Genomic DNA, 13,773 nt, shown 5'->3' with positions numbered 1-13,773 from the left:
CTCATATTGTCCTAACCCTAATTGTCCAAATTTTTATTACTCTATATTACTATTTTAATAATCATTTTATTACTATTAAACTTTTAAAATTCTAAAAACAAGTGACTGGCGTTTTTCACAGTGAGGAGGGATTTTTGGCTCTGTCTTCCAGCTGAAGGTGTATTACACCTTCAGAGCAGCAGTGATACCACCTTTGATTGCTCTGCCCCTCGTCCCAGAGAGGTAGGTGTATTACACCTTCTGAGCAGCAGTGATACCACCTTTGATTGCTCTGCCCCTCGTCCCAGGCTTGGCCTTTCCCTCCATCCCTCCCCTGTGCTGCAGCTGGCATAATTAACAACGGGAAATTCAGTCAGTCATCAGCAACGCCCCAGTGCCCAACAATGCAAACGTTGAAAGGTACCTTGCAAGGGATTGCTTTAGTCTTCAACAGAAAGAAATTTTATTTCTTCTCTCAGCAGATGGGTTAACATTTTGTCTATGCCCTCCCCTGTCAACACCACTCTTTTCCTTATGATCACAGGTCCTCAGTTGTTTGCAAAAAAAGACTGAAGAACATCCACACCACTGCAGGTTCAGAAGAGGAAAAAGGGGAAAAAAGGCAGAAAAGTGAAGCCCCAATTGATGGTTTCCTCTACGAGTTCAATGTTTTTATTGGAGATACTGTGATACTGCCTTCCCTTTTCTCTAATAGCATCTCTCCCTGCAGCAGGTCAGCACAGGAAGGAGAGACAAGTTCCTGCCCAAGGAAGAAAATAAAGCCTAATTCCTATCCTTCCTCCTCTTTGGCACCATAACATTTTCAGAAGCTAAAAGCTGTCTGAATAAAGCAGTAACAGGTTATTAAGACTCTCCTTGTATAACAGCATCTTAGTTCAGTAAACTGAAGAAATACGGTACTCCTTACTAGAGACAAATTAAACTTTCAGAGCTTAGTTCTGAAACAGTTTTTAATTAAAATGAAAGCTAAGGCTGACTAAATGGGAATGTAGTATTTAATTTTTTTAAGTATACCATAAAGATAACATGGCTTTTAAAACTTTGCTTAACCACACAGGCCTTTACAGACTTCTGTCCATAAAGACAAGCAGAAACAAGTGTTACAGTTTGACCTTTTTTTTTTTTTTTCATTTTATTAGCACAAAATCTTGTAGTGGTGAAAAGAAAGAGAACATATGCAGGTACTTAGAACATGGAAAAACTCACTGCACAAATGGGGATTCTTTCTTCCTGTTATTTTGCCAATTACTTCTCCTCTTACCTTCAGAATCTGAACTGTGATAGTGCTTGCAAACTACAAAACCCAATCTTAAGAGCCCGCTGTACTCCCTCAAAAAAAGTTCTGTAGTTCCATTAGCAAAAGGGGGCTCAGCCTAGATTTAAGAGAATAGACCTAGAGCACTTGAATTCCAGTTTCCTGCTGTACAAAAAAAAAAATATTTACACAGTATGTGCATACACCCCAATGTTAATGCATGTATATTCATTTTTATATATATCAATGGAAGTTCATTCTATAAGCACAGAAGCAGTCCCATGGTTATTTCTGACCACATAAATACACCAGTTGCAGAAATCACTTCAATTAGTTCTTCTTGCAGAAATTTTTATAGTGGGACTTGTATAGTTGGTCCGATGGCTTTGCAACACCTATACACACATAGGGACAGGTAAAAGGAGGCAAGGTCTTTATGGGCCAGTGGCTGGGCCTCCTGCACAGCAAGGCTGGTGTACAGAATGACATCTGCAGTACTAATACCAATAAATTAAAGAATTCACATATACTGCCCATAGTATGAAAGTCAGCAGAATTCACAAAATCAGGAAAAACACTATTTTAGTCAGATTGCACAGCGACAAACAAGAGGGTGTTTGTCATAGTACAGAAACAATGTACTTTCAAAGTCCAGTACTATTAGTAAATTATGGCACAGTGAACTTAATTGCCATGCACAGACAACACCCTCAGACATTTTGCTAGGAATTGTCTTGATTATCAGTCAGAGAGTGGAGAAAGATCCACCATCAAAAGTCAGTAACTTTGTAATTTCTTTGCTTGGGAATAGCTGAAAGTGGCTGCTTTATTCCAACAGATGGCAGACATTTCAGTTTAGTTAGCCATGCAGTTGTTTCATGAATAGGATTAATCACACAGATTTATGACATCCATGTTTTTGCAAAAGAGAGCAGGTAGTTTATTTCTGATTTTAATCCTTCCCTTCCATCAAAGGGGACATACCAAGAAGTGTGGTCTGAAAGCAAAGTATCACTATCTCTTAAAATGAAGCTCCAGGTCAGTTCTCTAAACAAACACATGATCACTAGAACAGAGCTCTCTATCTTGCATCCACTTAACAAGCACAGAATTCATGAGAACTATGAGCACACCAGCAAGAACAAGAACTACTTAATGGAATGATTTGAGACCAGCCTCAGCAAGCAAAAAGCTTGAGTTTCACAAGCCTTAATAACACCAATTTTGTTTTTGCATGACAGGAGGTAAACTTAAGCAAAAGAGGATATTCTACAGATTAATTAAAAAAAAAAATTAAAAAGTTAAGCAAGTGACTGTTCAGTGTTTCACACAAAACCCAACTCAATTGTTTGTAAGTTTTGACCAGGCAATCAGTCAGACACAGACTGTTAAAAGAGGACTCCAAACTGAAAACCTACTGCATTTGCAATACAGCTGATTTCAAACTGGCATTTCTAACTCCACTGGCCTCAAGTATTTTCACAGTAGTCTCAGTTGCCCAACATGAGTTACAATCTGCTGTTCCACAGTTAGGACCACTCTTCTCTGAAACATACTTCAGGCTTTCAGACTACTCTTCTCTTGTTCCACAAAACTTTGGAGTGAAGAGCTGACAAGTCTATCCAAGGTCTTTAGCTTTCCTCTAGACTGCATTCCTAGGTGTGCCATTGTGAGTCACTGCTTTCATATTTGAGGTGCTTGATTGATGGTTGCAGATCCTGTGGGAGGCAACACCTACTTCAAAAACTTCATGAATGGCTTTGCGGAAGCAGTGGAAATTGTAGTCTATCAAACCTGTCAAGGAGAGGAAAAACTGTGCTCAGATTGGCATATTTATGTAAACAGAGCATCAAAATCAATATCAAATCTAACCAATAGGTATTTTGCTATTTATTTAGTATAAATTTGGACTCAGAAGATTTAACAAAGTTTTACTGATGTTAGTATTTATTTGGACTCCGTTTTTTGAAAAAAAAAGGTACATATTTGGAATGCAAGGTGTATATTCATGAGCAAAGAGTAGGTAAGAGGCCCATTGCTCCATACTAGTGATCCCACTAGAACAGATGGTAGAGACAGAGCTCGTGTTAGCTACACAAGTCATTTTGGCAGGAGGACAGTGATTAAAGCGATGATTCACAAATTTAAAAATACGACCTCATTATATCTATCTCCAAAAAATAAAAATTTCCTCCCAGAAGAAACTACACAAATTTAGTCACACAAAAATCAAGGTGACTTGTAAAGTCATATTAATATTTTACAGCTGATAAAAAATATTAGATAAAGGCTGTTCAATGGCAGGGAAGTTCTTACCTTTGCGCTCAAAACTCTCTTCCCTAAGAATGCAAACTAATGCCAAAAACTTTGTTACTTCCTTTAAGTACAGGACTGTTGTGTTATTGAGCTTGATAATTGCCATTGACTCTTTATCATAAGCACTTCCAGTGCCATCTTCTTTTAACCTAAAAAAGAACAAATTAACCCAAGGCATAATCTAATAGGCATGCACATGTAACTTCCAAGACAAACAGCTGTTAAATGCAGCTAGAAGAATATTACTCATACTGAACTAAGCAAATGGAGAACCTGCAATGCAGGTTAATATTACCAGTGAGTAAGACCATTATCAGACCTCCAGTTTCTCAGGAAAACCAGATCTAACCAGGGCAGAGGCCTTCATTAGATACTACCTATCACAGATGAGCAGTTAAGAGCAAGCTACCAGCGTGCATTCTTTTGATGTCTGTAGTAACATCTCAGTGAAATTACTTTTGGTAAATGAATACAAAGGATTCCTTAGTGAGGCTGGGGCAGAGAATGCAACATGGAGCAGGACACTTTTTAGTCTTAAGCTACACCAGCCTCCACTTACAAGAAGAGATGAGCATGCTGTTTTCTATCTTCAAGTTATTAGTGTTAGTTAAATTACTATAGATGCAAATGATGTATTGCAAGTTACTTCTAAGCACTCCTGAAAAAAAAACCAAACCAAACAGTCACACAGCCCTGGATCAACCCATCAGGAGACAGACCATGAAATGCTGTAGTATTTTCTTGGTAGCACTGCATTTTCCAGGCTACAATCACAGTTCTAAGATAAGTTACCAGTTCTTCAGAACCAGTTACCACTTCTCAAGTCCAGTGGGAAGAATAACTCTGCTGTAAATCGTGAGATATCAGCACTATATGCATCCCTCATAGAAAGTCAGCAGCAGATGAGTTGACCTCACAAATGTTATTCTGTTCAGACTGCAGCAAGTCTCAACAATGTCACTGCAAGTTACACTTATGGCATGCTATTGAGCCCAATTATTTGCAGGTATTTATGTACTTGCTCCACCATGCCAAACAAGACACAGCAGTATTCAGATTTTACATGAAACACAATTTCCACAAATGTCAGATAGCTGTCTAGGGCCATGAGTGGAGGGAAACAAACCAAGTATAAATGCTGCCAAATAATTTGGATTTATTTTAGTTACTCACAGAACCAATGTGCTCTAAAGCACATTTTGCTGCATGACAAAGCCAGCACCAGTTGCACAGTTTGCAACCTATTCTACACGTTCTGAGGACTTTTTTTTCCTAAAAGTATTCATCACTTACCCATATATACAGGAAACATCTATCACTACATCAATCATGTCACAGCACAACTCATATGACTGCATGTCCACAGGAGAACTGTCTGTTGCAATGTAGATTTTGCTGACTACATCGAAGAGAAAAGCTTTTTCAATGCCTGAATTCTTCAGAAAGAGAAAGAATTTGGATTAATTTTTAAAATAAGTGCATTTTTATAATCTCAAGTAGAATTCATACATTTTCACATTTTAGTAGCAGAAGATGGTTTAAACATAGGCAATTAGGAGGCTTAAGACAGATTCAAGATTTACAGCATTTACTTTACAAACACAATACCCTTGTTGCTAGAGTACATATCAACATCACAGAGCTGACAAAAATAAAACTGTGGACTCTGTTACAATCCTTAGCTTATTATTTAACTAATTGTTATTAAGGTTACATTTTACTATGCTTCCAGAATCCATATTCAGCAATTTACCCCTTCTGTGTTTCTATTAACTCCAGAAGAGCCATAATTCATATCCTCCTAAGGGACTGGAGCTCAGAGATGAGATATTTCATAGCAGTGTGCTGACTCTTAAATTTTATGCTTGTAGTATCTTGGCAGTTTCTGCATGAAGCATTTGCCATGCAGTTTAACATGCAGAGCAACTAAGTCAGTGAGTCATAATGTGGTACTTTTCATGGATTTTTAACTTCAGAACTTTTTAATTACAGAAAAGCACAATGCCATTAGTAACTGAGCACTTTAGTAAAGTGCACGTGCTCATACAAAGTTCAGAAGCCTCTATGGTTCAATTTGTCACACATACACTACTGGCAAAGCTTCTTTTCTATTTATGCACCAGAAGCATTCCTTATCTCTTCCTAGCTAGTCTGAATACCCAGGACAGTGTCCTGAGGACATCCAGACAATCTTTCTGGCATCAAGATTACCCTCCACATCCTCATGGCACTGGGCAAGGTCAACATACCCTTTATCCACTGGGCCAGGTTATTACAAACAGTCCTCTACCAAACAAGCATTATATGGTAGCATGGGGTGACATGTCTAAGTGTCCAGCTCCTCCTGGATATAAATGTTTTTTTCTTTGTTGTCCAAATGCCTGCAACAGCCTCACAGACAACTTAAATGAGATGGTCTTGTCTCTAGGGTGATATTTTATTTAATCAAAAGTATAGAGCAGGAAATTTCTATGACATTAATTCCATAAGAAACACAAACACTGAAAGAATAAGGGGGAAAGTCCCTTATGAAACAGACAGCTAAGTCTGAGGCCAAGTTCATATTATCAAAAAAGTCTCTGGCCAGCACATTAGACTACTAAGTGCCTTAGCAAAGTAATCAGTACACCTTGCTGACAGGAAAACTCCATCAGCTGTTATAACCAGGCAAAATACACTTTGTCAATATTTAGAGAAAGCCCACAAAGCACACACCAGTAGAATTTAGCTGTCGTAAAGAGCTTTTAATATAGAAAACCAGGTCACCAGAGTACACCTACACGAGTGCCACCCAAATCTCTCTAGGGCAGATCTAGCCAGCAATCTTTAGCAGAAGATTTTGCTTCACCATGCTGGGCATTTCATTCAAAGTTCTGTTAGATGAACACTTACTGATATGAAGATATTAAGTAGATTTTCCAGAGTTGGCAGTTGTGGAATGAGCTTCTGTACCACTTTACTGAAGGCTTCAAATATTGAATGGTCATAGATACTGGTCAAATAAAAGCTGAGATGAGGAGGAAGGGCAAAGAAAGAAAAAAGAAGATTCAGGAGTATTTCAGAATTGTAATAGAAATGTTAAAGTTACATTTCCTAACATTCAGGCCTGCTACTTTTGCCTGGGATGCCTTTACCACAAATGTGTCTGGACATTGCACAAAGAATCAAAGGTCTGAGCAGCTGGAGTACACATGAAACAGATTTTCCCCATCCTTGAGAGATGGGAGACCAAAGATAAAAATTTGAACATTGTTAGAACACACTTCACCCACAGAATGCTTATCACAAAGGTGTAAAAATGCTTAATCAGATTTCTTCCAGTCCCATTCCTGGCCTTCCACTTTCACATTAACATTGACAGATACTGGCTCCACAAGATTCAAAAGGACAACAAAACCAGGGAAAAGATAGCTTGCTTTAAAGGTGTCTGTAGAAGATACCTTAAAAGTGAGCCAAATCTCAAGTAACAGACTAAGCTTTTAGAACCAGTCACACTAATCACAGGGAGAAGTCAGTGCAAGCTAGGACTCAAAGGCAGAGAAGTTCCCTCTCTTTTCCCTGCCCCTCCAGCCCACATGAACAAATCTGTTACAAATCTGTTACACTGAAAGACTTTTTCAATTATCGCTGAGCAGGGATAAATTTGTTGATTTATAAATCTGATACAGTAGCCTGCCTCTTTTTTAGTGTGCCTAACAGCTGAGGCTTGTGCATAAATTCAGCAGTGTATCTTAGTAACACAAGTTGGTTCAATATTAAGAAACTACCCAGACCTTGCCCCAGCTGTTCCAGTATGACATCTAAAAGCCTTTAATCTGTATGCATATCAGCAACAGTATGAATCACATATGCCAGAGTCTTTAACTCACCTAAGGTGAAGTTTTTCAAGCCCAGCATCTGTAAGATCATCATTAGCCCTTTGATGAATATCCCTCTGAGTTTCTATTTTATGGTCATCTGATAAACCATCAACTTTATGAATAAAAACTTCAAAGTTCATTTCTGGGTTGACCTTGTAGGCTTTTGAAACTGTAATGTGGAGTCTTGTTAAAGCTTCCATGTAGTCATCCTGTAAATCAGTTTTGACAGGAATGAATGGCAAAGTTTCTGCCTAATAACTATTCCATTCTGCACAAAGACAAAATATTTCAGTGCAAGAACTTCGCTTCTGTAACTAAATAGAAGTATGGGACAAGAGAATACCTTGATGTGTCATAAATCCGAGCAGCTTAGACTCTTTATGTCAATTAAGTTTCATTAGCTATAAAAGGCTCAACTACACAAAAGCAGACTTCAGAACAAAAGGGGGTTACACTTCAACCCCAGCACAAGGCAGCAGAGATCTCCAAGATGGTCCTAATAACCAGGAAACCTGCCAGGGTGCAATTCCTTGGATGATTAGCAGCTACCAGATACCCAGCAGTACCAACACTAGAAACTGAGGTCAGAAGTGTGCTGTTATTAATTGAACTCCAGAGCAGAAAAAAGGGACAATTCAGACCATCTAGCCAAGCAGGTTCTCCCTATTATTGCAGAACAGGTAAGTTCAGAGTAGGAGCCCTTTTCCACTCTCTCCACCAGCAGCATACGTCCAGTCACTTCATCAAAACAAAACCACACACTAGAAGTCAGACTGCCAATGCATCTCTTCATACACAGCAGAAGTCTTATAAACTTATCTAAAAATATAAATTACTGGCCTCTTGATCATTCCTTTCACACAAAAAGCAAAATTAAAACTTCCTTGTGATTTGTATTTACCTGGGCATCAATAACATATATTAGAGCACCTGTTCCTCTGAAGATCATCTCATAATCAAATGTTGGATCAAAAAAGTCCATCTGTCCAGGAAAATCCCATATTTGGAAGTTCACAAATGAACTGTTGGAAATATCATCCTTGTAGATTTTGTTGGTACTTTCCAAGAACAGAGTCTCATTGGGAGACATTTTGTGAAACACCACCTGTTAAAAGAACACAAATAATAGTCTAGATTTTACCTTATCAGAAGAAATTAGTGAAAGATTTGTGACTTGAATTCTACAAATAGGTTTACCCATTCTAAAATGTATAGCTTTCTTTAGGTAAATAGACAGCTTCCTGTATCAGCTACCCCTTAAATGAACCAAGCAACTGAATACAGTTAAACATTTTCACAAACAGCTCTACTGGCTGAAGATGCAGATATCCAAGTTATTCTTTCTTTCCCTGCAAGGCTAGCACACTGCTTTCAAATTCTGTTATATTCAGATCTGGTATAAAGCCAGTTAATTAAATAACTGCAAGCTTTTAAGAACTTTTCCTTTCCAGTCTTAGAAATTCCTAAAGGAAACTTCATTTTTAGTCTGGTGACAAGTGTTAAAACACAACATAATCAGATGGTTCCTAAGCTACAACAGAAGAGTACAAAAATAACATCTCAGTTTTAGAGGTCCAAACAGCTAGGTAATTTGCCATCTATTAACACCTCCTTTTGAGCAGAGAATCACAGAGTGGGTGAGGCTGGAAGGGAGCACAGTGGGGTTATCTGATCCAACCTCCCTGCTCAGGCAGGGTCATCCCAGAGCACATGACACAGGATTGCATCCAGAGTAGCTCCAGTGAGGGAGACTCCACACCCTCTCTGGGGAGCCTGTTCCAGGGCTCAGGCATCCACACAGTAAATAAGTAATTCCTCATATGTAGGTGGAACTTCCTGTGAAAGTTCACTAAAGAAAGGATGAAGGATTTCACACTAGTTGGCAAAAACAGTTTAGCTGCAGGATGATAAACATACTCATTGCCAGAACTCAAAAAGCCCCACTGGGATTTTAGCCCTTCCTTGTACAGAAACACCAAAAGCAGCCTGTAGCAAAACCAGTCAGGGTCAACAGAGAACTCTGTGCTAATGCAACTCAACAGTATGAAAGTTACTCCAAACAATGCAGTCATACACTAGGACTGCAAAAGTTAAAGAGGTTTCATATACAGCACTTGGTAAATCTAAAAACTTCACAACAGGGGCTGCAAACTTGGTAATTTTGGTTTCTTCAAGTGTTTCATACAGCTACAGAAGTCATCCATTAGACACCTGATGCAACAAACTGTCAAAAAAAACTGCAAGACGAACACCTCCACACCCAGTACAGTTTAGTGAGGTTCAAAGTAATACTTCAGCCTAGATTTTTAAGGCCAAGGGAAAGAATTTATTTCCTTGGGACAAACATCTTAGGAGGCCAGGGTCTAAACAAGGTTTTAAACAGCAGGACATTTGTATGGAGAAGTAAGAACAGTTCTAGATACACAGCAGCTGTACTGCATTCTTCCAGGTTTGCAGCATAGTTTTAAAGTATTCTGAAATCCACATTTCTTTTGGAACTCAGCATCTCCCACAAGAGCAGGACAGAATTAGTAAATTCAGTTTAAAGCTGGTAAGTCTCTGGGAAGCAACACTGTCACCTCCTTTTTTTTCCCAAAATAGCACACTTCATCAGATTGATGTTCTCCACCTGAACTCTTCCCTGTTTCCTACATCAGTACAGTACAGTAAGTCCAGTTATGCAAGTCTGCACAGAAATTTGTTTATGACCTCAAGCAATCACTGCATTCCCAAAATCTACCTACAATTTGCTACTGAATATTCACAAGTATGGAAAACCAACTGACCAAAGGGAAAAAAAGAGTCCCTCTCTAGGACTTTTTCTTTTGTGAGAGATCTCTTGTCAATACTGATCTCAGTAGAAGCATGACATTATTTAATAATTCCATGTTTTTCACAGAAATTTCTAGGTAATCTTCCCCCAATACAGTGTTTATCTTGCATATACCCCTATTTTCTAGCAAGGGGATCAACAGCTAGTGCCCAGACAGAAGAGCTGGGTCTGGGTACGCCCATTTTTGAACTAGAGAGATTTAAAAGCAGGGACACTGTTAATAAGAAATTTCTTAAGACATTAGTTTGCTCAGGCAGCATAACAATGAACTCCTAGGTACCAGAATCACAGCTTGTAATTCCTAAGTAAGATTGGTAACTGGCAAAAGATAAATTCTATGTCCTCTTACTGCATATTCAATATTACACTATTTCTTTCCTACACAACTACTGGAATAGGCCCTCAAAGAATTGAAGACTACCAATCCTGGCCATAAAAAAGTCCAAAAGCTACATGTATAAAGAGACTTGTAACGTCTTGAAATCTATCTGTAATCTGGAGTTCCTGTCTTCCTCTAGCTTTTAGAGTTCAGTTTTTTCAAAAGTGGGTAATACAATCAGATCTCTAAGAAGAGTCTACAACGAATACCATTTACATGGCTAAAAGAGTTAGAAAAAGGCTTTCAGTGAAAGCAGTACTTTTGCACATACAGTGGGAGCCTTTGACCTAAATAACAAGAAATAACCGATAAGGCTAAAAAGCAACAACAGTCCAGTCTGCCACTGTATTTCAGCATAGCACAATGGAAAAGATTTCTCACTAACAGAGGCTGAAGCCAGCTTAGAACTCATTGGTTTACTGCAGTCTTGGATCACCAAGCAGTCTGCATAAGATTGCTAAAAGAAGCAGATGCATACCTTCTATACTGAATGTCCAAAAAGGCTTCTCTGCACAAAAACTTTCTAGAAATCTCTGCAGGTTTTCACACTTGCATCTGAAATAAATTTGAGGCCCTTAAGTCTAGAGCTGAGACTTATGCATTTCACTAGTAACATCTTCCCATAAAAATGTCACCTGCAAAGTTCACAGGGGAGACTGCAAACAAAACCTGCACTGAGGAACAAGGATTGTTCTGGCTGCTACAATTCTAGTCAGTTACCTGGCAAATGAAAAGTCAGTTTTGTCTTATTTTTATTAAGAGACACTAGTGACTTAACAAAGCTACCAACAAACCTAAGGCACCGGAACTGTTGTATTTCCTCCTTGACAAGTGGCTCTGTTTACTCGGTCTAAAGGAAACCAGAGGCTGTCTTTCTGCTCACACAAAAGCAGAAGTCTCTCTCAAAGCATCAAAGGGCAAAACAACGGCTCAAGTCTTCCAAGTGGAAGCACTAGCTAAACACCACACACCTCTACCACGTAAAAAAAACACCTCATGATAAATTTCACACCACTGTCTTCACTTTTTCCTTTTGAAGCCTTAAAAGTGAAGAAATACAAAGGCTACAACCTATGCTACACAACCTTCCTCTCTAGGGCAGATGATCAGAGTCCATTCTGGAAAGTAAACGTCTGTAAGGAGGAGGCTCCCGTCGCTCCAACTTCGCCACACGGGCCCACAACAGAAAGTAGAAATTGCCCGACCAGCAGCACAGCAGGGAGAACCAGCTCGGCGCCGGAGAGGCAGCGCGGCAGGCAGAGGCGGGGAGCCGCCGGCTGCCCCTCACCTTCTGGATGGAAGACTTCCCGCTGCGCCGCAGCCCCATGAGCAGAATCCGCGGCTTGGAGTCCGCCCCGCCCGCGCCGCCGCCAGGCCCGCCCGCGCCGCCCCCGGGCCCACCGGGCCCCGGGCCTCCCTCCAGCTCCGCCTCCTCCTCCTCCTCCCCGTAGCCGAAGTCCTTGGGGAACGAGTCCGCAGCCCCGAAGCTCCCCCCCACCAACGCCGGCTCCTCAGCTGTGCCTGGCGCGCCCGCCCCGCCGAACTGCAGCGCCATGTCCGCCCGAGCCCGCCGCCCCGCAGCCGCCAGCGCCCGTCCCGGGGCCTCCTTCTGCTCGCCCGGCCCAGCCCGGCACGGCCCAGCCCGGCCCCGATTGGCCGCTGTCAGGCTCCGCGCCGCCGATTGGCTCGGGCGGGCGGCGAGCTGGGAAGGCTCCGGTCAGACGACCCCGGTCACCTGACGGCGCTGCCGCACGTGAGCGCAGGGGCGGAGCGGCGGCCCCGGGCGGAGCGCTCGGTGCGGCCGGAGCGCGGCGCGCCCGTGCCCCGGCCCTGCTCCGGGGAAAAGCCGGTGCCGCCCCTCCCGCTCCGCTCCAGGCGCAAACCCAGCCGTGGCAGGGGAGCTTTCTCCGAAGCGGCCGCGTAAGAAAGCAATAGTCTTCGTTACCTTGCGAAGCGATAGTCTTCATTAAACAGTCATTAATTTTCTTCTAGCAGCCGTGGTGCAAGCGGGCACTGAGCTGAAGTTTTAACAAATCTTTGATATTTCATCACAATCCTAATTTAAGGTTGGCGACATCCAAGTGCTTTGAGAGGGAAGCAAATACAGTTATGAAAATTGAAGTTTGATTTACTTCCCCGGCACCGACAGCTCAAGTCCTGCCCATGCCCTGTGGTGGCCGGACTAACACCTTCACCTGCCTTGCTGCTTCTTTGGCAAGACATGCCAGCCTCATCACTCAGAAACACGTTCAGCTGTACAACACCTTTCCCACAGCATCACCCTCTCCCCACTTCCACATGGTGCAAGTTAATGCTTAATGTTCTAGCTTACATTCAAGGGAATGTTCTTCTGTCCTTTGTTCCAGAGGTTGAGGAAATTTATTTTTTTGCCTTTCTTGTTTGGCTTTGGTTTGTTGGGTCAGGGCAGGTTTTTTCCTAATTAATGCTTTACAGATGTAAAACAGTATTTTCCCCTCATTTTACCTCTCTTCTTGTCTATTTAGGACAATAGATACAGTAGTAAGGTAAGCAATTATTACATTCACTAGCCTTTGATTGCAATGACTAATGAAAGTTCTGATCCATCCTACCATATTTTCAAGATAGTTTAACTTCCTCATTTTCAGGATGGGTTTTGCAGACTAACAGCCAATAAATCTAATACATAAGACAACTGCATTTCACTTCCCCCTTCCTTTATTTCTGCTGTCATCAGCTGCCTTTAAAGTACTTAATTTTAGGTTAGAAAACAAATACAGCTCTTTAAAATATTATTACTCTTTTATTTTTAGGGGGTTTTTATAAATGACTACTTTGCGTTTCAGAAGAGTTGTAAAACCAGTTCAGGGACGGGGAGAGGGAACACAGGCAAAATTAATAACCAAAAGTCACACCCACATCCCACCCCACTGGGATTTTATTTTCCTTGTTAGATGAATCAGAAAGCAGAACTCTCCACACTGTAGTCTTATATGTGCCACTCTAATTACACAGGACTTCCATCACAAGTAAGAATTTTGTATTACATTCAGAACTGCACAGGCAGCCTCTGGACCAACTCTCCAAAGCCCAGTTTCTGAGATGGGAGCAGAGACATGAACTGCATGGGAAGAGACACACCTCATGCAGA

General features: G+C 41.0%; 1 protein-coding gene across 1 annotated transcript; it reads right to left on the bottom strand.

The window, feature by feature from the left end:
- Positions 1-977: 977 nt before the first annotated feature.
- RRAGC (Ras related GTP binding C) lies at positions 978-12,479 on the bottom strand. The gene is made up of 7 exons (XM_041479388.1): positions 11,932-12,479; positions 8,333-8,536; positions 7,441-7,640; positions 6,464-6,578; positions 4,865-5,007; positions 3,572-3,720; positions 978-3,049 (listed from the first exon to the last, which is right to left on the bottom strand). Exons 1-7 carry the CDS (start codon positions 12,196-12,198, stop codon positions 2,898-2,900), a joined length of 1,230 nt encoding a protein of 409 aa, XP_041335322.1. The 5' UTR covers positions 12,199-12,479; the 3' UTR covers positions 978-2,897.
- Between the last annotated feature and the right edge of the window lie 1,294 nt (positions 12,480-13,773).

The sequence above is a fragment of the Pyrgilauda ruficollis genome, unplaced genomic scaffold, assembly GCF_017590135.1.
Source record: "Pyrgilauda ruficollis isolate IOZ18807 unplaced genomic scaffold, ASM1759013v1 scaffold48, whole genome shotgun sequence".
Lineage (NCBI taxonomy): Eukaryota > Metazoa > Chordata > Aves > Passeriformes > Passeridae > Pyrgilauda > Pyrgilauda ruficollis.
This window is presented reverse-complemented; position numbering and strand designations above follow the sequence as displayed.

What these genes read in the sequence shown, in the direction of transcription:
- RRAGC (XM_041479388.1), bottom strand. Translation starts at nt 12,198, where the DNA reads ATGGCGCTGCAGTTCGGCGGGGCGGGCGCGCCAGGCACAGCTGAGGAG. An exon ending in GGAAGTCTTCCATCCAGAAG is followed by an intron (nt 8,537 to 11,931) that starts GTGAGGGGCAGC and finishes TTCTTTTAACAG; the next exon opens with GTGGTGTTTCACAAAATGTC. An exon ending in GATGTTTCCTGTATATATGG is followed by an intron (nt 3,721 to 4,864) that starts GTAAGTGATGAA and finishes GTTCTTTTTTAG; the next exon opens with GTTAAAAGAAGATGGCACTG.